The sequence below is a fragment of the Drosophila arizonae genome, chromosome 4 (assembly GCF_054131065.1).
Source record: "Drosophila arizonae isolate 15081-1271.41 chromosome 4, UAZ_ARI_1.0, whole genome shotgun sequence".
Classification (NCBI taxonomy): domain Eukaryota; kingdom Metazoa; phylum Arthropoda; class Insecta; order Diptera; family Drosophilidae; genus Drosophila; species Drosophila arizonae.
The window spans coordinates 19769640-19796733 of record NC_142924.1 but is presented as its reverse complement, the minus strand read 5'-3'; the positions used below and the strand labels follow the sequence as shown (position 1 = coordinate 19796733).

Below are 27094 nucleotides of genomic sequence, written 5' to 3'. Positions count from 1 at the left end.
GCATTGTTTAGATGCCTATACCAGATATAAAGTATATATTCATTGGAATGCACTTCCTACTCACTGAACAGGTTCATCTACAGCCATAACTCCAACTCCAATTCCAGCTCCAGCTCCAGCTTCAACTCCATACATCAAGTTTTAAAGCGCATTTCAATGCAAATATATCACATACAGGACTTTCGAGTTGGTCGACAAACGCCTCCAGGGTGCAATATATATGCGAGTTTAGCCACATGTAATGAAAGTGTGAATGAAATTTTCATCTTTTTTGTGAGGCGACTGCAGTAAGAGGAAAGTGGAAAGTTCAAATAGAATTTAACCCCAAGCGCATATTTATAGCACGTTTCATTCTCCTTCTCTGTCTCTCTCTCTCTCTCTCTCTCTCGCTCTCGACCAAAAGCTTGCGTAAAACAAATACACATGTAACCACGTGTCTGTGTCCCTGTGTGTGTGTGGGTGTGTGTGCGTGTGTGTGGGCGTACCCCTAACTGTCATGCTGAAAATGACCCAAGGTAAAAAGAGATTTGCCGTTGCTTTGCAGAGGGCGAACGACAGAGAGCAGGAGCAGCTTTCCAGCAGCTGCAGCAGTTGCTTTTTGTTGAAGGTTGTTGGCCCCGGGGCAGATTTGAAATGATATGTCAATGTGAGATGCAACACAGTTTTCAAATTAAGTTTGAACAGTCGAGTGCAATTCGAGTTGCTAATTTTTAAGAGACTTGATAGAATCATAAATCATTCACCTTGCAGTTGAATAAGGAAACTAAGTTCGAGTTAGTTGTCTTTCAGTTATTTAAAGGAAATTTTCTGATTTATTTAAAAAATGAATTTCATTTATTTAAAAAAGAAAAAAAATTATATAATTATTTATTGCAACTAAATATAAATATGATTTTCCCCATAATTTGCAAGTTCAATTTTACTTGTTTTTTTTTTTTTTTTTTTCGATCAGCCTAAATTATAATATTGAATAAGGAATTTTAAAATAAGTTTTTTGGTTTTCAATACATTAGAATTAAATTAATTTTTAAGTATATTGAAAAAATTGGAGTTGGCATATCAATAAATTTTATTTAACTATTGCAATTAAATTTGAAATAGATATTTTTCTATAATTTTTGGTAAGTCTAGACTCTAGACCTAAATAGTTTTGATCCAATTATTCCTGATGTATATACATATGTTGCATAGATATATATATATATTTATTTTATTTTTTATTTATATTATTTATTATTTATAGTTATGAAAAGGCATTAACATATTAAATTATTTTTTTATATTATGTAGGTCTAAAAAGTCTTTCAACTTCTTCGAAAAAAGAGTTAACCTATCATTAATTTTGGACTATTCAATGTAATACAATGTAAATGAAATTTTATTTCTTTGATTTCCTGTTTATCCTACTCCAAGTAGTTTTTCTACCTTTTTGCTTACTTGTCTAAATTTTTAATTAAGGAATCGACATATTAATTTTTAATTATTTAATGCCACTCAATTCAAGTGATATTTTTTCCCACAATTGTCGGCTTACCTAGCTATAAATAGTCCTTCCAACTCTTTGCTACTTGCGCTTACTTCCAAAACAGAAACCCCTTGGGATCTCACACTCTGTGCAGTGTGGAGTGCAGTGTCTTACTCTCACCAAAGCTGTGCATTTGATAAGATATTTGATGGGAAAAACTCCCTCAAAGCTGCTGCTTGGCCTCGCACTATTTCCACCCTTTGGCTGACAGATCGGGAAACCACTTCAACCGTAGCCGCTGTCAAGTCGACCCGAACTCGAACTCGAACTCCAGCTCCAGCTCGAGCACAAACTCAAAGGCAAACTCAAACGCACAGAACTATAACAATAAAGAGCGGAAATTAAAGTGTGAAAACCGGCAGGAAGTTGAATTGATTACAAGAGCTGTGAGTGAGTGCTCGTGTCCGCAGCCGTATATATAGTGTGTGAGTGTGAGTGTGTGTGTGTGTATTTAGGTAGCATATTTGACAAATAGAAAACTTTACAATGCATTTCATTTGCTCAACTGTCAACGGGTAGCCCGAAGTCTGCGGCACTCACAGGAGACAGGACACAGGACACAGGAGACAAGAGAGAGAGAGAGAGGAGAGAGGACACCGGGACACTGCCACAGGCCACAAAAGGCGGCGCCTGTGATTGAATGTTAAACATTTAATTTAAACTTGGTTCAACTCAGCTAACACACACACACACACACACATACACACACGCACACTATCCCTACACATTGCTTAGATTCGACATAATTTATGCACGCACATCAATTCGAATGCATCTAATTTGGTAAACAGGCAGCCACTCATCGTCACACCTGCCTGCCACAGAGAACGTGCTGCGAGTTGGCTACGGAGTCGTCTTCTAGCTGACATTGGCTTAAAATAGTTTTCATTTGTTTTCGTTGTACTTAGTTCGGTGGCTGCAACATGTGGCATTGGCACTGCCACTAAGTAGCCTGTCTGCAGCAGCGACAGCATCTGCGCCTCTGCACGCCTCCTGCTCGCCTCCTGCTGCGTCATCAGGGAGCTCGCTGCGCTTCGTTTGCGTACATGCAGCTCATTTAGTTGACATTTATTAACGTCACATAGAGCGCGCAATGTTTGACAATTAATTAGGCACAGATATGCCAGACGATGTCTACGGTTTACTGCCAGATTCTCCGAGAAATCACTCATTGCACTCAGCTATGTTTAGCCACACTCACTCACAATTTAGATGCTATCCTAACATGGGCTAATTTATTGATGCCGTTATTTAACGTCACTGCCATTCCCGCATCTGTGGTAGCTGCCTAATTTACTAGATAGTGCGATAGGTCTGCCCAATCATTCTCTTTTCTTAATAGGATTCTCTTGAGATAATATCTCTTAACTTTTGTTGCTATAGATCTATAATGGAAACTTTGATTGTGATTAAATTAAGTTTTAATTAAGTATTTGTATATGAGCGAAGCTATAAGGGACAATATCTATTCCAAATTATTGATACATAATGTTAAAGCGATTATTCATATCATGTCTTGCTTTTGCCCAGTTGCATGATTTCTAGAAGAAACTGTAGAGGTAGAACGCATTTGGATATCTTCAATATACATCAATATCTATCTCTTTATCTCAACATATATATAATTATATCTATATATATCCCTATATCTCTTGTTCAGATTTTGCATTTGCATCTGCTTCTTTTTTTTTACATTTTAAAGCAAAGCTACTCTCAGACCTGAAGTAATTCTAATCTGCTAATTCAACAATCATTCAATTTCAAATTCCCACTTAAGATATGCCACTCAAATTCCGTTTTTGTGCTCCATAGCTTAGCATAGAGCAACACAGAAGAAAAAATGCTAAAAGAACTGACCGAATCACAGCAATTTTCAAAGTAAACATTTCTCTCCCTAAACCTCTCCATAGCTCTAAGTGTGGGTGTGCGTGTGTGTGTGCATGTGGGACTATTGAGCAAAAAGCGCCAGGATTTTTATTTATAAAACACTTGAAGAGGAAGCAGAACAGGACGGACTCACAGCTTGAAGTCCATTTCTTTTCTTTTCTTTTTTTTGGGAGCATATTGACGCAAGGATTTCGCCTCGAAAAAAATCGTACACACACACACAGTGGCAAATGTGCAATGAGCACTGAGTAAAGATCAAACAGCAATAGGAAGGACGTGGCAGGCGAACCGCCTGCCTGGCGAATCCTGTTGCCAAGAGTCCTTTGAGGCATTCCATGGTTTTTGAATCGCTTGAGTGAAAGTTTGTTTTGCCTTTGCAAATGTCACATGAAAAATGCGTTCGCTGTGCAAATGCCAGCACTTTGCATGGGTGCCACCACCCTCACCCACATCCGGGGGTGGCAGAGAGAAGAAGCCCCACTCCTTGGCGGGGTGCTGCTCGCCTTGCACGAAATTTCCATTTAATGTGTTTGCGCAAAGTATTAAAAGGCAACGACGATTGAGTATCGAAAAGTAGTAAAGCAAACCGAGTAGCACCCCGATAGCCAGGGCTGCGCCTGGGACCTGGCCTGGCCGGGTGCCACAGGAGGAGGAGGTGTCCATTGCAGGGGTCCATATCGAACGCTGGCACCGCCTGCAGCCTGCAGTCGCCAGAGGGCGCTTGTGCGCTGAGTGATTGCCATGATAAGTGGCCCATTATGATGCCAGTTTGCACAGCGAGATTGCGCTGCGCTCCATTGGACCATCGGAGTTCGTCAGTTGTTCAGTTCGTCGTGCTGCTGCTGCTGTTGCTGCTGCGACGTCTGCTTGGCCAATTCTTTTTTAATGCATATCAAAGTGGGCAAACTTCTGGCCACCCAAAAAGTGCGTCATTGTTGAAGCGCCGGACTCGGCGAGCCGACTATTCCTGCTTGTTTTTTGTGCACTACTCCCATCAGCATCTTCACTGGAACGGCTGTTGACAAAAGACATTTAATTTTCCCTTAGTTTGCTTTTGCCCGCTTCGAGTATCTCTGCCATAAAGTTTGTCCTTCACTCCAGAGTTTCGTTTCGTCTTCTACGATTTTTATTTTATTTTATTTTTTTTTTGGTCTGCGCCAGCGAAAACTTTGATAAGTGAAATTTATTGTGGGCGCTTTGAGCTGTCCACTCTGAACAGCAAAATGCTCAACTTATGTCTGCGATGTTTGCCATTCATCCCAGCCTCTCAGTCTCCTCATTGTTTTATGGCACCTAACGAGCAATTTTCAACAGCTCTCCATAGTTTCGCATATACTGTATATATAGATTTCAAATTTTTCATTTATTGCTGCCATAAAGTACTTTTCTATTATGGTAATTGGGCTGCCTCTGATAAACCGAGAGCATTAATAGTGGACAACCCAGAAGAACAACAGATCTGTTCAGGTCTCTGTCGAGCTTTGGTTCTATTCAATTTCTAGCAGACTTCTACTGATTCATCATAGTATCTCAAGATGGGAGAGATTCGCATTAAGATGATTTCCTTGGGCTCGAATTGCAATAGCAGCGCTGCCCCGCCCCGTACACCTGACACATTCGAGCGCATTATGCATCGATCATTACTCATGCTATAAAAGGAATCCACTTAATCTCGCAACGAAACATTCAAACATTTATTAAAGACATGACAGACCCCTGTTTTGCGGGGGTTGCAGCCCCCTCGGTTATTCGGGCAGAAACTGCAACAAAAGGTATAATTTATAGTTCGACACCCTTGGAGTATAAAGCCGGGCCATCAAGGCGACTATTTGGGGAGGTCGCACGCACACAGCCAGCCCCGGCCACCGCCAAGGACATCGGGTGGGTGGCCAAATGTAATTGCTGCCGCCCCAAAATTTGGCATAGACCTTGAAAAAACTTCCGCAGTGAAAGCCCCGTTTCCCGTTTCCCGTCTCCCGTTTGTCGATTGGGGACTGAAGCGTGAGGTGAGTGATAGAACTTAAAGCTCGAACGGCCGTGCGTATGCAATGAATATTTACGAGCGGGCGCTGTTGGGTCCTCTGAGGATTATTCGGCTTTATGCAATTGTGCGCAAGTAAAAATCTAATTTATCCGCCTGCCACCCTTCGTTTTGTTTGACAATTGCCTAAAATTATGCGGTGCATTGGCATGAGACTCGGCCTCTGCCGGCACGTACCCGAGCTCTACCGGGCCGTACCGGGTTCGGCTTTAAGGGAATTTTACGTAAAGCTGCCCTGAAAAAAATTGCTTTGCTATTGGCTGCAGCTACCCTTTGTCAGTTAAAGTCCGAGCTTAAGAATTTTGGGGTGGCTTTAATGCGCCCGGTGGTGGGTGGCTGGGTGGTTGGGTGGTTGGGTGGATTGCTGGATTGGTCTCTCGTCTCATCATAACACCACATGTTCTAAAATTGCTGCTGGCGTCGCCACGTCGCCATCTCGTACTTCATGTAGATTGCTATCTATTCTATTGTCTGACTTTTACTCGTGGTAGATTTTAACATTCATTTCGTTTGATGAGGCGCAAAGTTGTGGAATTTATTGCCCCAGCCTCACTGCCAAAGGCAAAGGCAAAGCCAAAGCCTCGACAAAAAGTTAAGTGGATTTTACGTAAATTAATGAGTCCACCACCACGCCCTGAGGGGTTGCAACTGATTCTTTAAGTATTTTCCACCAAATGCAAATTCAAATTCAAACTCGAATTTGGATTCGGATTCTGTTGCAGCTGTTCGGTTCAGTTTTGCATGTTTTGGCATGCGGCGGGGCGTGTAAAAGCAGGCATAGACATTTTTTTATATATATATTGAATAAGGGAAGTGGAAGTGTGACGCTATTTATTTGGGATAGTTTACTGGAAATGCAATGTTTTCGATTTGATCTGTACTACAGTGAAATTTAGCAATAATTAACTAATGATTCTATTTAAAGAAGAAAGCCAAGAATATTTTTATTTTAAAATAATGAGTTAGTTTTTAAAAATTAAAAAAAAAAAAAAAAAAAAAATACAAAGAAAAATGTGTGTGTGTGTGTGTTTTTTTCTTTATAATAAACTACATAAATACTTCTAAATTTATTATATTATAATAAAAAAAATTTGATAATTTAAAATTAAATAAGTTTGAAGAAAAGTTTTCCAAGCTCTTTCGCTTGCTTGCTTTTGGCTAATACTTATACGACAATATTAGCTGCAGCTTGTAAACTTTCGCGGCGTATAAGATCATATTGGACGCGTATAAGTCTTTTGCGCTGCTCTTAGACTTGGTTCAACCACTCAGTCTTGGTCAAAACGTGTGCGGCTTAAGCTCGTCTTTTGTGTCTGTTTGTTTTATTTTTAAACGATGATTAGCTGCGAGATTTTATTAAGGCATAAGAAGACAATATTAATCCTATTGCTGTTTGCTGTAACGTGTAATATTATTTTCTATTTATACATTATGGAGACAAAGCCAGAGGAAACAACAAAGACAACAAACCTGAAGACAACAACAACAACGACAACGAAAGTGACATCAACACAACTTGATCAGCTGGCTGGCAAGTCGAAGTCTTCAGAGCTAGTGTTGGCCGGTCTGGGCGCACTGGGTCGGCCAGCGGAGAGCAACTGGACCGCTGAGCAGCGCTTGGCCATGGAGAGCAGCCAGCGTGAAACGGGTTATAATGCTTGGCTCTCGGAGCGCATATCGCCGGAGCGTAAGCTTTTCGATATGCGCCATCGTAGGTGAGTAGCGAGAGAGCGAGCGACGTACTACTGTATAAGAGTTGACTCTCACGAGCTGCGATAACTGTTAACAGCTGCAAAAAGCTCAAGTACCCAGTGGAAAACCTGCCAGCGATCAGTGTAATCATCACCCACCACAATGAGCAGCCCAGTGTGCTGCTGCGAACGCTGAGCAGTCTGAGAAGTAGAACATCGCCGAGATTGCTGCGAGAGATCATTCTGGTGGACGATGGCAGCGAGCAGGAGTTCTCTGTGGACGCAGGGTTCGAGGGGCTGGTGCAGCAGCAGCGCCTGCCCAAGCAGCTGGGCCTGATGCAGGCACGACTGGCGGGTGCTCAAAAGGCTCAGGCCGAAGTGCTCGTCTTCCTTGATGCACACATCGAGGTCACGCGGGGCTGGCTGGAGCCACTGCTGGCTCCCATGCTGGAGAGCAACAGGACCTGCACCACGCCCGTGGTGGACACCATTGACTATGAAACGTTCGCCTATAGGCGTGGCAGGCCATCGCGTGGCTTCTTCGACTGGGACTTTAACTACATCCAGCTGCCCTTACTGAAGCAGGAGGAGCTGGCGCTGCCGGCGCCACATGAAAACCCCATCATGAATGGGGGTCTCTTTGCCATATACCGCAGCTGGTTCTTCGAGCTGGGCGGCTACGATGAGGGGCTGCGCATTTGGGGCGGCGAGCAGTTCGAGCTGAGCCTCAAGATATGGCTGTGCGGCGGCCGACTGCTGGAGGTGCCCTGCTCCAGAGTGGGGCATCTATTCAGAAACAGCCACTTCCATCCGCAGTACAAGAAGGCGGAGAGCAAGGCCATAGCTAGGGTGAGTACCTTAGACCTAATTGATTATGCATGTGTCGATCCGAACTGTTCCTGCTGGCAGAACTACAGGCGCGTGGCTGAGGTGTGGCTGGACGAGTACAAGGACAAGCTCTATGCAAACATGCCCCACTTGACGCACGTCAAGGTGGGTTCCCTGAAGAAACAAAAGGAGCTGCGTCAACGTCTGCGCTGCAAGCCCTTCAAATGGTTTCTGGATCACTTGGCTGGGGATTTCTTGGAGCAGTATCCCATAGACGAGCCTCTGGACTATGCCTTTGGCGCTCTCCAGAGCCTAGCGGCACCCTCGCTCTGCCTGGAGAGAGCCGAGTCTGCAAAGCACCCGCAACTGCTGCCCTGTGATGAGGATCTCATGTACCCCAAGTTGCAGCAGAAGTGGGCCTTGAGTCACTTTCGCGATCTCCACTCGAACTCCCATTGCCTGGAGCTGCAGCAGGAAAAGCCGAAAGCAGAGATTTGGCTGTGGCAATGCCATCATCATGCGGGCAATCAGTTTTGGTCCTATGACTTGAATACCAATCAGATTGTCCATGGCCAGAGCAGAGCGCACAGACTTTGCCTCGAGGCTCAACTGGAAACAAAAACTGTGATCGCCGATGTCTGTGATACTCAGAGCCAAAGGCAGCGCTGGAAGTTTGGCTATGCTAATGAGCGATTGCTGGGAGACTTTTGGCTGAAGGTGGCTCAGTAAAGTCAGCAAAAGTCAGAAAAGGGTTAATGGAAGAGCCAGCTTAGCTAATAGTGTTGAAATTATTTAATACATTTCATTAAGAAAAGTTCAGAGTTACCTTTAAAATTGTTTATACTGTTTTTTGTTTTCTTTTTTTTTTTTAATGTGTAAATATTCTCTTTATGTGTCTGGTCGAGCGTTACGCGTGTCTCTTTATTTGTCTGTATAACCCTCATGATCTCAGAGACCCTAAAGGCTAGACTTTATCAAAATGCATAATGACTTGTGTTTTTTTTTTACGTATATCTAAGAATAAATTCAATATTTATTCATCAAATAAAATTGTTTAATTCGTATTGGAGTTTTCAATTACTATCGCCCTTTGGGGTGTGCCGAATATTTTCACCTGATACGTTAGATAATAATGACTGTATATGATTGGCATATATTCCATCTTGGCACAGATCAATTGCTTTGAAATGGGCAATTTGAACTGAAAAAAAAAATAATTAAATGAAATATATAAATTTTAGAGATTAATGAACTCACATTGCTTAGCCCATAATATGATCGATCCAGGAAGTATTTGTGGTGCGGCAGCGAATAATTCAACGCACCAATGAAATAATCTTTCATGTGAAATGGCAGAAAACGATGATAGCCCAAATGATCTCGGCTATCGCCGGGCAGCACATTGACATTGCTGAGACATCGAGCGAACTCCTCAAATGCAGCATCGCCCTGCTTCCCGGAACTGCAGATCGTCTCATTGGGCAAAGCGCGGAGTACGAACTGAGCGAGGGTGGCGCTGCTCAAGACAATGCCTGAACGATCATACATGTAGGGCTAGATATACATATAGAGATCATTTTTTATTATATATTAAATTCGTACTCCTGTCAGCTCTACCTGATTGTACGCACTTCGCAGCTTGCAGCCAAAGTAGATGAGCTCGTCGGGGCTGTGGGAGCGCAGCATGTAGCGCAGGTTCTCCACGATCACATAGCTGTCATAGGTAAATGTTAGCTAAGTACTTCGAGTTCCGAATCATTTCGTACTTATCGTCATTGATATAGAGAAACCAGTCGCCCTCATCGAAGTGATATTTGTAGACGTACTCCAGGTGCGCTCGCATCTTCAGCCACTTGTCATGCAATGGCGCGAAAATAGCCGGCTCCAGCTCCTCGTGGGCATCGTTGCTGACAAAGATGTGCTGATCACAGCGGCTGGCCCAACTGCGCTTCACGTGCACGGCCACGGAATTGTGCCGAGTGTCCTGGGTGGAGATGATGCAAAAGATGCGCGCTGCTGCTGGCAGAGGCTCCGCCGTCTTGAGCTGAATATTATTTGGCAGCAGGAGCAGGGCCAGCACGCAGAGCAGCAGGAGAACGGATAACTTGTAGAGCAGGGAGTAGCATATCTGCGAGCAACTGCTGCACGGATTGAAAATGCTAATTTTATTCTTGCCGCTGAGGAAGAAGCGCCGTCTGCTAAAGAACGGACGCATTTTAAAACTGACACTGAAATCAGTTACGCAGATGATGATGATGGCCATGATGATGATGATGATGATGATGATGATGATGTTGGCAGTGGGTTGCGGTCTGTGCCGTCTACAATTTAATTATATTGAGTGCTTTTGTCTGTCAAAGTTTCTCGCCCGTCTCTCAGCGATTGGCTCGCCGCATACAAATTGCCTTTTTCAATTAGAAATATTAACTCACCTGGCCGCAGGTCGCCGTCTCGGGCTGTCGGTGCCTTTGCATGCCGCAAGACTTGAAACTGATGCAAAACTCGGGCCACGCTTCGTTTGCAGCTCGAAGTCGAGTATCGACAATTGCAGTTGTCTGGGCGAAAAAGGGGCGTGCCCACAAGTAGTTGCTGTGAGTGCTATCTATTGAAAGGAATATCTCAAATGCTGAATTCGTAATGTGCCTAATGGGCTGAGCAGCGCAGCTGGCTGAGGTGCTGAAGGCACACGAAAGCTGCAAAGGGTTAAGATATCCGGCTAATGGATAATATATGTAAGCATCTAAGCTGCTGGAGCCAACAACTTATCTGCATTTATTATGCCATATGTGTCTACAGTTTCGCCATCCGTCAATTCTTAGAGATCCAAACGAGATTTGCATGCATGCCACATGTGTATATAAATCCGTAGATATTTCATAGGAAAATACAAATAGCTGTCAGATGAGCTGGCATACGTCAGCTATTGTGCGAATCGTAGGTGTTTTGCAATAACAAAAAAACGAAAAACAAAATCTATGTACTTACATAACAACATGTGAGTCTGTTCACATGAAACTGTCAAAAAAAAAAAGAAGAAATATCAAGAGGGATGCATGAATGGGAGTACAGTGAGCGATATTCGTTCATATGCAGCATTAATGTCTCAGTTTACGTGCTCAAATTACCAGATGAGCTGGCATTGTTGGCTAACAGGTTGGCAGCGCAAAATGGTAAACAAAAGGCAAGCAAAGTGAAGGCCCAGGAAACGGCAGCCTGAGCAGAGAAAAAAGCGCAATATTGCATACAATTTGCCTTTCGCCCTTTTGGCAAGAGACTCCAATGCGAATGCCGGGCCGAAGGCTGCCACACATGCTGCAACAATGACACTTTGCAGTTGCAACAAAACGGAAGTAATTTTGCGCAGGCAGCCAATGGGAGACAAAAGGCTTGGGAAAACGGAGACCTGGCTGGCCAGACAGACAGACATACTTTTCATTGATGAACACGTCTCTCGATTGCTGTGTGTATGTGTGTGTGTGTGCCTGTGGGCCGAGATTACCAGCCCGTATGCGGCATGAATTATGTGAGAAACTGTTGGGCTAAGTAGATAGTTGATAGATGATATGTGGGTTACACGGAAGTAAACCTAAACGTGTATGTAAACCAAACCCGAACCCGAACCCAAACCCAAATCCAAGACGTAATTGAAACATTCTGAGACACGGAAGTGTTTTGGCAGATTCTCAGCCAGCCGGCAGCTGTGACAGTTTTTCTGTGTGTCTCTTTATTAAGCCAACAGTTCTATTGAACACGGCTAAAGAGATTTAGACGTTTGGCATATATATCACATATATATCACATCATTTTGGCCACCCTTTGCTGAGCAAATATTTGTTGCTAAAATTGGTTAGAGGCATTTCTCTCAAGCAATTTTGATTAATGCGCATTCAGCCTTAGCCAGGCCAAAATCGTCTTGCTCTTATCCAAACTCAACCCGATTATCAGCCATAGCCCATATTAATCAAGCAGCAAGCCTGCTCTCTGTTGCTAACTGAAGTGAAATAAAGAGAGGCGAAAACTTTTATTCTCTGCTGTTTAACACCTGAAGGCCTACTAATCATATTTTTAATAGATATTTGTAGTAAGATACGAGTTCAAGGCCAGGATTTAATAATATTCAAAGTTTGCTGTTCATATTGGTGATTTATTTACATTTCAGTTTAGTTGAAGTTTATAAAAATAAAACTCAATTCGGCAAATCGGAAGAGCAAACTCTCCATTCAAGCCACAAAATCGTGCGCGGCATTAATGCAAACGCTGATCTCTTGGGCAAACAAGAGAGAGAAAAAAATCATATGCAAAGCATCAGAGATAACAAAAATAAAAAAAAATCGAATACACGTAAAGCCGTATGCAAACAATTAGTATTGGGAAACCGTGTCAACAAGTTTCGGCACAGCGAACATCCGAAGATCCGTTTCTGAATGAATGGCGACCCAGTGCAAACAATGCCAAGTTCAAGCCGCAAATGTGCGCAGTAAACAAGTCACAAAACACACTACAAAAATAATAATAAAATGTGAAAAAAAATATTAAAAAGAAAAAAACACACAACACGCGCACACATAAACTCAGGTGCGCGTGTGTGTGTTTGTTGATTTATTTGCCAAACAAACAGTCAAAATAATTGTAGATAATGCCGATAAGGTGAGGTGCTATACGCCTCGATGCTAGCTAGATGTTTTCCCATCATTTAAACAAACTAGAACCGGTTCGCCCGGCTCCCACTTGTCGAAGGTGTTTGAAGTATTCGCCCAACTCGGATCGGATGGAAATCTAGCTAATTAAATTTGCACACAGAAATTTAGAACCTTTGCAAAACCCGAAACAGGTTCCGAGTTTAGAAAAACGTTAACTTTGGCCATAAAATATGAAAATGTTTTAATTAGAAGTCGATAAGCCGCGTAGCGACAGACAAGTTGCCTCATTTCAGGGCCCATTAAATTGGACTTAAATGCTGCGATATTTCATATTCCCTTAATCTCTCTCTCTCTCTCTCTCTCTCTCTCTCTCTCTCTCTCTCTCTCTCTTTCATTTACATTGTCGAGTTGGTGTTGACATCACTTTGTAATAAATTTCCAATTATGTGTGTCGGCATAAATTAAACGAAACTTCCATTGACAGCGCACTAAGACTTAATTGACCCTTTAACACAAAGTTTCTCGACAACAAAAAATATATTTATGAAATGAAAATAATCAAATAAAAATGTCAGCGATAAGCGACAAGTGTGACGTAGTATTTTAATCTCGAGCCATTGATTCATTTCATACAATTTAAATACTTTGCAACTGATTAAATACGTTGTTTTCCTTCCTATTGACATTTATTGCAGCAAATATTGAGGCTTAGTCTCAAAATGCGCAATTTGTTAAGCTCATTTGTGAATTTATTAAAATCATATATTTTAATTGGGTCAGTCCAAAAAAAGTAGGTGAAAATTAAATTCCATTTACTGTGATAAATAATAAATTCATGGATTAAATTATAGTATCATAAGAATATAATTATAATATGTTGCATGGCTGAGCGTAAATGATTTAATCTGTGTAAGATTTAATTTAAATTGAATGCATTTCATGCATTTATAGAGCTTCTAATAAGAATGCTGCACTTGCAGTTGAGCGAAATCGACTGCATTTCATGACCAAATGTATGTATGTATGTGTATACATATATATTATATATATCTTTTGATGTCACGTTCTAATGAACGTGCCATATTATTGATAAAGTTATTTTTAAAGCAGTTCAACCGTGGTCTGCCTGAAAAACATTGTGATACCATATTGAAAACTATGTTAGAGCTATAGCGTGTTTGCCTATTAAAATTTTATAAATATATAATAATATCAATTCTATTTTAATTCATATTTATATTTATATATCAATATAATTTTTATTAAATTAATATTTAACAATTTAAATTATATAAATATATACAGTAATTTAAATTTATTTTTCAGTAATTTATAAATCTTCTTTTAAGTGTATTTACATATATACATATGTATATAAACCTAAAATAATATATAAATCTAAATGTTAATATAATTTTAGTAGATTTATTTTTATTTAGATTTATTTTTATTATTACTTAAATTATTGTTAATTTATATAAACTTATATTTATATTTAAATCCAATTTTAATTAAATTTATTATTTTTATTTAGTATTGTAAAGCCCATTTATGTAGCTTTACAGCTGAATATAATAATTGAAATTAAAGTTAAATTTCCTTTGATAACTAAGTATTATATTTACTTGAAATCAAATTTTAATTAATTTTCCTTGAATCTGAATCCGTTGATGAACCAGATAAATAAATAAAAAATTAAATGTTAACATACAAATTTAAAATAAATGTATTTATAATTTAAACAAATTTTTTTATAAATTTTTAATATATAATTTTTAATTACAATTTATATAATTAATAATTATATTTACATTTAAATCTAACTTTTATTAAATTTATATTTTATATTTCAAAATGCATATACATATGTGGCTTTATGTTATAAGAAATATAAATATTCACGATAAATCGAGCTTCAAGAATGGACGAACATTGCACAATACTAATATAAAATTCTTGTTCACACAGACAGGCTCAGGCATACATATACGTATATGTATGTGTGTTTGTATTTGTAGACCGTCGTAAATCGATTACAATAGTTGACCCATCTTGGCACACTATGCAAATGGCAAAATTTGATTTAACAATCTTTGACTTGAGCCTGAGAATATTCTCTGGATCGATTTCAAAGAGCTAACAAAATTTGTACCAATTATGAAGGAAAACGTCCCCGGAGTGCAATCAGCTAGACTCGTGTGTTGTTGTTGTTGCTGGCCGACGATGACGACAAAAGGCAGATACAGATAAAAACTGCTCTCAAAAGATACTTCTGGTTGCCGTGGCTCAGTTGATAAAGGAAACGCTGTGTGAGCCCGACCACAAAGCGGCAAAGCAAGCAAAAGAGGAAAACACAAATGCAAAGAGAATGAAACTGAACGGAACGGAACCGTAAACCCATAGCCAGCGGCTGATAACTTTATCAATGAAAAGTCAGATGCAAGCCATGCGGGAGGCGAACAAGAGCGAAACGATGAGAAAGAAAGACAGCGAGATAGAGAGAGGGGGAACAGAGTAGCTGCAACACATAAAGAAGTTAAACGAATGTTTTGAATGTCATAACAATATGCAAGCGATAAAAATAATGACAAAGAGTGAGTCGGCAATTTATGAGTGCCACAACTTAAATAAAGTTATGGAATGCTACACCCGACGTCCAGTTCTTGATCTTGAGAAAGCAATCGACATTGGTTCTTTGGTATTTATATGCATAGACGAGCATCTGATGCAGCTCTGTCCAATTGTCTGTCACATTCTTGAGCTGCTCACAAGGGCTTCAGTTCCAGATCCAATAGCTCGGTAACTGGCAGCTGCTCAGGTGTAGGGCCTGACACTGGAGTAGCTCACATACCTGGCCCCACACACACACCCAGCCTTAGACGTAGCTTCCTTCACTATTTATAGGTCAACAGGCAAAGGATACTTAGCTCACTGATTGAGTCACTTTTGGCGCACTCAATACCATTAGCTCTCCCATCAGAAGGTAGCACAGTAGCTGCAGGTGCGATAAGAAATTAATTAGACTTTACACACAAATTTGAGACACACAGATACAGAACTTCCGTTTCGAGTTGAGTTCCCAAATATCGCTGCTCTCTTAGCCAAGTTATGTAATGTATCGGATCTTATGTATATGAATGCAGCGGGCGTTAACTTCTCTCTTCGAATTTCAGGCCCCCCGTTGGGCGCCATAAAATCTATGTAACGAGCGTACTCGAGTATGAAAGCGATCTTCGTGCATTCGCATGTTTACATATATACATATATACATATATACACATATAGCTATTCACATACATGTATACATACATACATACATACATACATCAACATACATCAACATACACAAGACGTGGATCGGGTAGTGGCGGGCGGAATCCTCTGGTTCCCTTAGCTCTGTCGGTGGTGGGGTGGGTCTTGCCATACCTTCACCAATACACACAAACTTTAAAATTTTTAGGATTCCTGTACAAAACAACCATTCGGACAACAAGAAAAACGAAACAAACACGGACAGTTAGAAAGACGCGGAAGCCGAGGTGGTGTTGGCTTCTCGCTGTCTTTACCCAAACCCAACCATGATCTTCAGCTTTAAATTGTTTATGAAGATCCCCTAATAAAGATTGCCTCGACTCTCTCTCTCTTATATGCCAACGCTATGCTCCTAGCCTACCATATTAATCCATCAAGGAAACTCAAAAAAATTCTAAAAGATACATTTATTCTTTAAATTACTCTAACTAGACTATTACATTTTCATTTATTCTTAATTACTGTCGCTTCATGTTCTTGAATTTATATATATGTATGTGCATGTGTTTGGTATGTTGTTTGAGTGTATAAGAAAATGAAAAAAAAACTACATAATATGAAAGAATTACAAATGAATAAAAAGGTTAACAATATAGTAATAATAACATAATAATATAATAATATAATATTACAATAAAATATTAAAAAAAATGTTTAAATCATATTTTAGACATTTGGGGAGTATTAGTTAATATATATTAATTTAAAAATTTAGTTTTAATTCATAGCTTTTAATTCATAGTTTTTATTTCATAGTTTGTATTTCATTCTTTATTCAAAAATTTTTTTCTTTCTTTTTTCTTTTTTTTTTTTGTTTTTTTTTTTTTTTTTTTTTTTTTTTCTCTAATTATTTATTTCGTTTTATTTCGTTATACATTTTGGGGACATGATAGGGAGGGGAAGACAAGGGTTAATTTAGCACTCACAGTTCTTTTTGTTGTATGTCCACCGCTGAAAGGCCTTTCTTTTGGTGACTGCTGCTGCTGCTATATGGAGGATGTGTGTACTATTTTAATGAATTATTATTATTTTAGTGGTGAATTATAGTATCATGCTTTTCGGTTTTTTTTTTTTTTTTTTTTTTTTTTTTTTTTTTTTTTTTTTATGTCTTATATATATATATATAATTCTATATATGTATAATATTCATTATTGTCTATTAAATCGAGAATTTATTTAACCACTAAGCATTTAAAGTTCTTCTTTTTTTTTCCGTGTACTTGCAGTTTTATGCAGCACGTTCACTTTGATCAAATTTGTCTTGGAAGCTTTTTTTTCATGTTTTTTTCTTCACATACACATTGCGCACACGTGCAAATATATATACATAATTTTCTCTAATTTTTGTTTTTTTTTAAACCGCACATATAATGATTTGTAATTTTTAGTTTATATATATATATTTTTTTTTTTCACTAATATGTCGTCAATAATCCCTCGCCGTTCTGCGATCTGCTATACATTTTATTTCGGGTGCTATTTTTCGGGGGCTCTTTTTTTTCTTCGGTGGCTAATCTTTTTTTTTTTTTTTCGGGGGCTACTTTAATATATAGCCCTAACCTCTGCACAGCGCATATGTGCATGTGGCCTTCTGCTGGCCGAGAGGTTAGGGTTATATTAAAGGCTGCAAAATACAAAAAAAACCGACTTAGTTTCTGTAAACTAAGTTTTAATTTATATTAATTTTGATCAAAATACCTTTTGTTGCCTGCTTGCACACTTGTCGTTTCCCACGAATAAAAATACGTGCGGCTGCGCGCACCAAAGTCAATGACTGACCAGCTCAGCTGGTCACGGTGGGCCAAATTCAGAAAATTTAAATCTTTTGTGGAGGGCAATAATCTTCTGTGTATGTTTCTTTTTGTTAAATATATATATATAAAGATATATATATATATAATTATTAACAAAAATTTTAGGTGGATAGAACTCCACGCTGAGGGTATCTTCTTGAAAATGTGGGCCGGAAAAAGATGGAGCTGGCAATGTGGCCGCTTTTTATACGCCCACATTCCAGTGTTCTTAGTTTCGGCGTTTCGCTCTCAGCGAAGCTTCGGACAGCGGGATGCTAGTGAGCGTATTTCTCCCACTGTCTCCGACGAGCGAGCACAGCGTAAGCTTAGCGTAAGCTTAGCGAAAGCTCGATCGCTAAAGCTCCGCTCTCTGTCTCTCTCTTGCATTGCATTGCAGCGCAGGCGACAATGTTGTCGCAAACGATATGCGCTGCAATTTGCAATCTTAGAGATTCGCAACCATTACACCACCCGATAATATACAACGTTAGACAGTATATTAGCGGGAATCAGCTTCTAATATCTTTGGCATGGTAAGTACCGACTTCTTGGCCTTGCAGGTTCTCAAGCAGATAGTAACAATTTCCTAACTTTTTCTTGACTCGGCATTTTAGAAATTGTGGTCCTAGTTTGGCATTAATATTTTGCGAAAATTTACTCAAAGCAAAATTTCTTCTAAAGACTTCTTGTCCTTCTTTGAAAGTAACCGATTTAGCTCTGAGATTATATTGGCCTGCGTTTCGTTCATGGGCTCGACGGATATTGATCTGGATATCGTGTCTCAATAGAGCCAGATTGTCGGATCTAGAGATCGGGATTATTGGCTCTTGGAGCAAATGCAAATCTTTTAATAATTTATAGTCCGCTCCGTGTGTTATCATATCGAGTCCAAAAAGTGCTCGGTATGGCGAACAGTTTAGCGATTGATGCAGTCCTGAGCGTAACGCACATGAAATGCTCGTGAGATGAACATCCCATTCAGTTTGATCGTTCTGCAAGTATGAACGAATCGCTGCTAGCAAAGATCGGTTTACACGTTCGGCCGCGTTGCTCTGTGGTGAGTAAAGAGCGGTGTATACGTGTTTGATGCCTAATTCCGTCAAAAAGGCGTTAAATTCTTTTGACTTGAACTGAGTGCCATTATCACTAACGATAGTTTCAGGGACCCCAAAACTATGAAATATGTGCTTTAGCAGATACTCTTGAATCTTTGCAGACGTGAACTTCTTTAATGGACATAGCCAATGGTACTTGCTAAAATGGTCCAAAACTATAAGCAACCCTATATGACCTTGTTTACTACGAGGATATGGTCCAAGAAGGTCAATGTAAAGTTTTTGAAACGGCCTATATGAAGGGATATGATCACCCATTGGGGGTTTCAATGTATAATTAGGGGCTTTGTTTTCTTTACAAGTATCGCATGAACGAATATACTCTCTCACATCTTTTGCTAGACCTGGCCAAAAGAGATGCCTACGTAGCTTTTCTATGGTCTTTTGCATTCCGGCATGGGCTGAAGTACAACTATTATGGGCTTGTTTAAGAGCACTTGCTCGAAGGCTCTCGGGGACCCATAGCTTCCAAGATAGTTTTTCTTGTTCTTGCTGACCATTTGCATGTTCGGTGCGAACATATAAAAAGTTTCCAACCAATTTCAGATCGGGAAATCGAGACTTTTGCTCGGAATATTTCTTTATGAGCTCTAAATAAGAATCTTCTGAAAAAGCATTTGATGTGAGGTCTATAATCGGGTTCATATCAAGTTCTAATATTTCATTTTCGCTTAATCGAGATAATGCATCTGGGACTACATGGTCTTTACCTTTTCGATGACTAAAAGTAAATTTAAACTGCTGTAAACGGAAAATCCAGCGAGCTAGTCTACCAGAGATATTCTGCTGCCGCATAAGCCAAAGCAAGCTAGAATGATCGGTAACCACTTCGAATTCTTGCAGTTCTAAATAGCATCGAAACTTCTCAATTGGGAGTATCACGGCGAGACACTCGCGCTCGGTAACACTATAATTGCGTTGGGAGCGATTTAATTTCTTCGACATAAATGCGATTGGCTTTTCATCATTTGTATCTGAGAGTTGCACAAGCACGGCACCAATACCAAAATCGCTGGCATCGCAATGTAAATAAAATTTTTTGCTAAAATCTGGATTTGTTAAAATGGGAGCAGTAGTCAATACTTTCTTTAACTTATCCATAGCCATTTGTGCTTCGGGAGGCCATACAAATTTTGACTTTGTTGAGAGTACGTCAGTAATTGGACAAGTAAGATCTGCGAAGTTATGTATAAATCGTCTGTACCACCCACACACTCCTAGAAATCCACGAACTTGCTTTAAGTTTTTGGGCGGTGGCCAATTAATTATACAAGATACTTTGGATTGATCTGGGCTAATACCTCCACTTCCAATTACATAGCCTAAATAATTAATGCTTGTAACGCAAAAGTGACTTTTATCTATGTTCAGAGTTAGATTCGCTTTTCGAAATTGATCTGCTAGACGGACTAAAATTGATAAATGAGATGGAAAATCTTCTGAGACGACACAAAGGTCATCCAGGTATCCAAACACACAATGCCTCAGGTCTGGTGGAATAAGCTGGTCCATTAAACGACACATTGTGGAGGGGGCATTGCATAAACCAAAGGGCATAACTTTAAACTGGTATAAAGGGCGGCCTGGGACTGTGAATGCAGTCAAATGCTTAGACTCCTCAGTGAGTTTAATTTGCCAAAAAGCATCCTTCAAATCTAATTTTGAAATAAGATTAGCTTTAGGTAATCGCGAAAATATCCCATCAATGCTGGGCAAAGGATACGCGTCCTTTTTAGTAGCATCATTGAGTCTGCGAGCATCTAAACATAAGCGAACTTTATTAGGTTTTACTACGAGGCGCATAGGTGAACTCCAAGGGCTAACAGAAGGTTCAATCACATCTAACTGAAGCATTCGATCAATTTCTTGATATAACAGCTTTTCTACAGCGGGACTGACTGGATAGAATCTTTGTTTCACTGGCTTTGCGTCTCCAATATCTATGTGGTGCTCTATAAGTGTTGTACGCCCCAAACTATGAGATGCATTTGGAAATAATCCTTTCACTAGCTCTAGTTGTTGAATCTCTGTCTTCGTTAAAGGATATGATTGTTCGTGGGAATCATTCTTGCTTGTATCAGCTATCTCTATAGCGTTAATAATGTTTGGTGCAAGGCGAAAGGATTTCCAGAAATCATGTCCTAAAATGAGATTCTGCTTTATGCTGGGAATAATATAGAATGTCATTGGCTTGGTGACAGAGTTATATGTCAGTTCTACGTCTAAATATCCAATAATGGTTTGACTTTCTCCTCCGGCTGTTTTTGCTTTCGATTTTATAGGCTTAAACTCTGACAACTTTGAAAAATCTTGTGTTGCTAATTTCGAACCTATACAACTAATATTTGCTCCAGTATCTAACAGACCACGTTCTGTATAAGTTAAGAACGAAACTTCAGCATAGCTACGAAGGTCGGTTGCATTATTGAAAATCGTAGATATTTGCAAATTCCGGTTTTTCTTTACCTCTGTATAATATGTCCTTAATCTTTGAGTTCGCTTGCTAATAGCAGGCGGGTTATCTTGAAATATTCGATTTCGAACTTCTACATAATTTTGTAAGCGTTCTTCGTAGGGACGAAAACGAAGTGCAGACGTATTCGAGTGCAAGATTTGCAACTCGGGTGTATCTGTATCTGTGCTTTTGGGTTCTACATTTTCGTGGGCATCCTGCTGTTGACGGATGCCTTCTGCCGGTTTTCCGACTGTCTCTGTAGGCAGACTTTGCACTGTGGCTTATATACATTGGGCTGTCCACAACCGTAGCAGAAAATGCGACGTTCAGATAGACAGTTTTCCCAGATATGGCCTATTTCTTCGCAATTCCAGCAACGAAGTTTCTGATGAGAGGCGCGTATAGCTGCAAGCTCTGCATCTAGTGAATCGCCTTCTACATCATCAGCTATTTCTTCGACAGCATAAACTTGTCTGCGCTGTACTACTGGCTTTGCCTGATTAAAACGACAGCTAGTCTCATACGCTAAGTTTTCGCTCATTTGAACTAAACGGCGTAAGTGTCCTACCGAGTGAACTGGCTGATATAATAGCTTCTCGCGTATTTCAGGGAGTAAGTTATTCTTTAAAATTTCCATTAATTCTTCTTCTGCTACCTTGAGTGAAGATTTATCTATAAGAGAGGCTACCGATTCATAAAAAGTTGAAAAAGACTCTCCTGGTTTTTGCTTTCGAGCTCTGATCATCTCCATCTTCATAAAGCTTGACCGATAATCATCGTACTGTTGACGAAGGGATGCACAGAGGTCAGACCAAATAATATGATCAACTTGTTTGTGGTATCTCCAATACCATGATCGAGCCTTTCCAGTAAATAACACATGCATATTCTTGCACATGCCTGTGAAATCACTATCTAAGGTCTCATCTGTTAACGATTTAACGCGATAGATAAATTCATTAACCCCTAATCCATCTGATGAACCATCAAATTGAACTCCCCACTTTTGCATAATGTCAACGATCCTTCGACTATTCAAGGAGCAAGAGCCTATTGATGGGGACTCGCGACTGTTCGCTACCGGCAATGGTTCGATTGGCGAAGGGCGATTGTTTATGGACAACGAGGACATGACCCTAGTGACTGTTTCTTCAATCATGTTCTGTATAACATTGTAGTCCGGTTGCTGCGATCGTTGGGGATTCGCACCACGGAATGGTCGAGTTGCTCTGGGTCGTCCCCTAGTAGTTCTGGGTCGCGCAGCTTCAGCCTGACTCGCGCTTTGACTTGCATCTAAAGCTGATGACTGTGCGCCACTAGCATTCAACAAAGCAGCTTCTTGTACATTAGCTGTATTGTTGGCCTCTGCTAATGCTAAAGTTCTGGCAAGATTTCTGGTTGTAACTCGACGAGTTACTGGAGCTGGTGGCGGAGCTGTCTCATGCCTCCGAGAGGGTGAGCAATTGCCTACTACTAGCTTCATTTGCTGCTTATCTATTGGTGTCTGGCAAGTATAACAGACGGTATTTTCTGTTAACCACGCTTCTACGCAGTTTTTATGAAAAATGTGCTGACACGCTAATAAATAGCAAGGATATGTATCATCCATTTCTGTCGCACATAGTGCGCATTTATTTTCTGTACTACCTACAGATGCAACGTGCGGCGGTGTATTTATAACTGGCATAGTTACTAAAAAGTGTTGTTAAGCTTGACTATAAATGGCATAGAGAGAGAAAATCGAGGTATTCTTATTAGTTCTAACTGTTCCGAATTATTTCTTTTTGGGCTATTGAAACTAAATCTAGCAGGTATTTACAAATTTATTATCGCTACCATCAAAAACTATACTATTCGGCAAGGGAATGCACAGGCAGCATATCTCCGAGTTCCAGACAATAGTACACTTAAAGACGCAACGACAACAACTTATCAACACACAACTAGCATTGCTTAAGGCTTCTACCATTCTTCATTTAAGTAAAGAATACCCTCCAGGGATAATCAGTATTGGTATCCTAGCCGAATACACAATATTCTGGAATTATTTAGAGAAGTTTTTCTAGAACTAGATTGAATTGTGGCTTCATCCACAGCAAACAAAAACGAGCTACAATTGTGAGGGAAGATGTTCTTTTCCAAAGCAGCGATGCTTTAATTCATTTAAAGTTGAAAGATTCTTCAAGGTGTCTCGGTCTGCGATCCAGGCTTGAATCCAGCAGCTTCGTAGTACCTATGAAAACAAATCTCTTCCTCTCAGCAGTCACTGTTGCGATAGCTAGACCAACCAAGTCTAAGTCTATTTCAGCAATACAGGCTACTGAGACAACTAATATTCTCACAAAAGGGGGTGTTTTGTATGACTACTACTCCATATAGAAGAAGTGGCCATACAAGAAAACTTTGGTTCACTGAAAGCGTATCAACTCACAGTGCCTCACAAACAATTTCGGTTCACTGAAAGCTAATGAACTCACAGTGCCTCACAAAAATTCGGTTCACTGAAAGCGTAACAACTCACAGTGCCTCACAAACAATTTCGGCTCACTGAAAGCTAATGAACTCACAGGGCCCCACGTTGGGCGCCATAAAATTTATGTAATGTATCGGATCTTATGTATATGAATGCAGCGGGCGTTAACTTCTCTCTTCGAATTTCAGGCCCCCCGTTGGGCGCCATAAAATCTATGTAACGAGCGTACTCGAGTATGAAAGCGATCTTCGTGCATTCGCATGTTTACATATATACATATATACATATATACACATATAGCTATTCACATACATGTATACATACATACATACATACATACATCAACATACATCAACATACACAAGACGTGGATCGGGTAGTGGCGGGCGGAATCCTCTGGTTCCCTTAGCTCTGTCGGTGGTGGGGTGGGTCTTGCCATACCTTCACCAATACACACAAACTTTAAAATTTTTAGGATTCCTGTACAAAACAACCATTCGGACAACAAGAAAAACGAAACAAACACGGACAGTTAGAAAGACGCGGAAGCCGAGGTGGTGTTGGCTTCTCGCTGTCTTTACCCAAACCCAACCATGATCTTCAGCTTTAAATTGTTTATGAAGATCCCCTAATAAAGATTGCCTCGACTCTCTCTCTCTTATATGCCAACGCTATGCTCCTAGCCTACCATATTAATCCATCAAGGAAACTCAAAAAAATTCTAAAAGATACATTTATTCTTTAAATTACTCTAACTAGACTATTACATTTTCATTTATTCTTAATTACTGTCGCTTCATGTTCTTGAATTTATATATATGTATGTGCATGTGTTTGGTATGTTGTTTGAGTGTATAAGAAAATGAAAAAAAAACTACATAATATGAAAGAATTACAAATGAATAAAAAGGTTAACAATATAGTAATAATAACATAATAATATAATAATATAATATTACAATAAAATATTAAAAAAAATGTTTAAATCATATTTTAGACATTTGGGGAGTATTAGTTAATATATATTAATTTAAAAATTTAGTTTTAATTCATAGCTTTTAATTCATAGTTTTTATTTCATAGTTTGTATTTCATTCTTTATTCAAAAATTTTTTTCTTTCTTTTTTCTTTTTTTTTTTTGTTTTTTTTTCTTTTTTTTTTTTTTTTTTCTCTAATTATTTATTTCGTTTTATTTCGTTATACATTTTGGGGACATGATAGGGAGGGGAAGACAAGGGTTAATTTAGCACTCACAGTTCTTTTTGTTGTATGTCCACCGCTGAAAGGCCTTTCTTTTGGTGACTGCTGCTGCTGCTATATGGAGGATGTGTGTACTATTTTAATGAATTATTATTATTTTAGTGGTGAATTATAGTATCATGCTTTTCGGTTTTTTTTTTTTTTTTTTTTTTTTTTTTTTTTTTTTTTTTATGTCTTATATATATATATATAATTCTATATATGTATAATATTCATTATTGTCTATTAAATCGAGAATTTATTTAACCACTAAGCATTTAAAGTTCTTCTTTTTTTTTCCGTGTACTTGCAGTTTTATGCAGCACGTTCACTTTGATCAAATTTGTCTTGGAAGCTTTTTTTTCATGTTTTTTTCTTCACATACACATTGCGCACACGTGCAAATATATATACATAATTTTCTCTAATTTTTGTTTTTTTTTAAACCGCACATATAATGATTTGTAATTTTTAGTTTATATATATATATTTTTTTTTTTCACTAATATGTCGTCAATAATCCCTCGCCGTTCTGCGATCTGCTATACATTTTATTTCGGGTGCTATTTTTCGGGGGCTCTTTTTTTTCTTCGGTGGCTAATCTTTTTTTTTTTTTTTTCGGGGGCTACTTTAATATATAGCCCTAACCTCTGCACAGCGCATATGTGCATGTGGCCTTCTGCTGGCCGAGAGGTTAGGGTTATATTAAAGGCTGCAAAATACAAAAAAAACCGACTTAGTTTCTGTAAACTAAGTTTTAATTTATATTAATTTTGATCAAAATACCTTTTGTTGCCTGCTTGCACACTTGTCGTTTCCCACGAATAAAAATACGTGCGGCTGCGCGCACCAAAGTCAATGACTGACCAGCTCAGCTGGTCACGGTGGGCCAAATTCAGAAAATTTAAATCTTTTGTGGAGGGCAATAATCTTCTGTGTATGTTTCTTTTTGTTAAATATATATATATAAAGATATATATATATATAATTATTAACAAAAATTTTAGGTGGATAGAACTCCACGCTGAGGGTATCTTCTTGAAAATGTGGGCCGGAAAAAGATGGAGCTGGCAATGTGGCCGCTTTTTATACGCCCACATTCCAGTGTTCTTAGTTTCGGCGTTTCGCTCTCAGCGAAGCTTCGGACAGCGGGATGCTAGTGAGCGTATTTCTCCCACTGTCTCCGACGAGCGAGCACAGCGTAAGCTTAGCGTAAGCTTAGCGAAAGCTCGATCGCTAAAGCTCCGCTCTCTGTCTCTCTCTTGCATTGCATTGCAGCGCAGGCGACAATGTTGTCGCAAACGATATGCGCTGCAATTTGCAATCTTAGAGATTCGCAACCATTACAGTTATTTGGGTTGGGCAATGTGCTCGGTGTTGCGTGCAGCTGCCTCGTAGATTCTTACGGAAGCCCGCAACTGTGAATGGCAAACGAGCTATTCTTTATGGCTGAACTCTTTTCTTAATTCTAGAGTATTTGCGTTAAGGCAATTGTGTTGTGTCCCGAGAACATTGAACTTTGTCAAGTGAGCGTCTTTAATGATGGTCTCTAATAACTGCTAATAATAATAATAGTTCCTCACATTTTCGGTAAAATTAAAGTAAATTTACTTCCTTAATTGCTTTTAATTGGTAAATATTCGGTTTTGTTTTAAGTGCGAAAGGAAATCAAAAGATTTACTCACTATTAGCTGATAATCCGATTTGCTGGGCAATCAAATGCTTTTGATTCTCTCTAATTGAGTTTGACTAAACACTGAATGAGGCTTAAAAGGGTTGAGTATCTTTACAAATAAGGCAGCTCAAGCTTATACACGACATTTGGGTGACTTGGGCCAGTTGTTGAAGCATTATTTTCAAAGAAATAAACAAGTATCATTTACATAAATATCATTTTTGTTATGCATATGAATTGCTCTCAGTATCTGCTCCTAAAAATATGCAGCACAATTTTGGCATCTTTAAATTATAATATTTATAAATTACTATATATGATATCTGCTCGCTGGTTTTTTAAATGAAAATTTAGCTGAAGTCAAGGTTGCTTGATATGTAAACAAAACCGAGATGCCGTTACAGACATTCAGCCTTGGAT

General features: G+C 39.3%; 2 protein-coding genes and 1 long non-coding RNA gene across 5 annotated transcripts; 1 reads left to right on the top strand and 2 right to left on the bottom strand.

Moving 5' to 3' along the window:
- Window positions 1-26341, bottom strand: LOC149269373 (uncharacterized). 2 transcript variants are annotated; one of them, XR_016269762.1, is made up of 5 exons: window positions 25786-26341; window positions 17623-25711; window positions 16851-17548; window positions 65-1844; window positions 1-15 (listed from the first exon to the last, which is right to left on the bottom strand). It is a non-coding gene; the product is annotated as an uncharacterized LOC149269373 (long non-coding RNA). The 2 variants fall into 2 exon arrangements; XR_016269763.1 differs by lacking the exon at window positions 1-15 and having other exon boundaries at window positions 188-202; window positions 1535-1844.
- Pgant8 (Polypeptide N-Acetylgalactosaminyltransferase 8) lies at window positions 6738-9095 on the top strand. 2 transcript variants are annotated; one of them, XM_018005642.2, is made up of 3 exons: window positions 6738-7168; window positions 7243-7993; window positions 8054-9095. In XM_018005642.2, exons 1-3 carry the CDS (start codon window positions 6789-6791, stop codon window positions 8699-8701), a joined length of 1779 nt encoding a protein of 592 aa, XP_017861131.2. In that variant the 5' UTR covers window positions 6738-6788; the 3' UTR covers window positions 8702-9095. The 2 variants fall into 2 exon arrangements, with proteins under 2 accessions (XP_017861131.2, XP_089323251.1); XM_089467125.1 differs by having other exon boundaries at window positions 7243-9095.
- Window positions 8964-10392, bottom strand: LOC108612720 (glycoprotein-N-acetylgalactosamine 3-beta-galactosyltransferase 1). Its single transcript, XM_018005687.2, has 4 exons — window positions 9739-10392; window positions 9590-9686; window positions 9230-9526; window positions 8964-9173 (listed from the first exon to the last, which is right to left on the bottom strand). Exons 1-4 carry the CDS (start codon window positions 10233-10235, stop codon window positions 9027-9029), a joined length of 1038 nt encoding a protein of 345 aa, XP_017861176.1. The 5' UTR covers window positions 10236-10392; the 3' UTR covers window positions 8964-9026.
- Window positions 26342-27094: the final 753 nt, after the last annotated feature.

Bases quoted from the DNA above. Each gene is read 5' to 3' on its own strand.
- Pgant8 (XM_089467125.1), top strand. From the start codon at position 6,789: ATGATTAGCTGCGAGATTTTATTAAGGCATAAGAAGACAATATTAATC. The intron at 7,169-7,242 runs GTGAGTAGCGAG...AACTGTTAACAG, and splicing joins TTCGATATGCGCCATCGTAG to CTGCAAAAAGCTCAAGTACC.
- LOC108612720 (XM_018005687.2), bottom strand. From the start codon at position 10,235: ATGGCCATCATCATCATCTGCGTAACTGATTTCAGTGTCAGTTTTAAA. The intron at 9,687-9,738 runs GTACGAAATGAT...TACCTATGACAG, and splicing joins CTCTATATCAATGACGATAA to CTATGTGATCGTGGAGAACC. The intron at 9,174-9,229 runs GTGAGTTCATTA...TTTTTTTTTCAG, and splicing joins CATATTATGGGCTAAGCAAT to TTCAAATTGCCCATTTCAAA.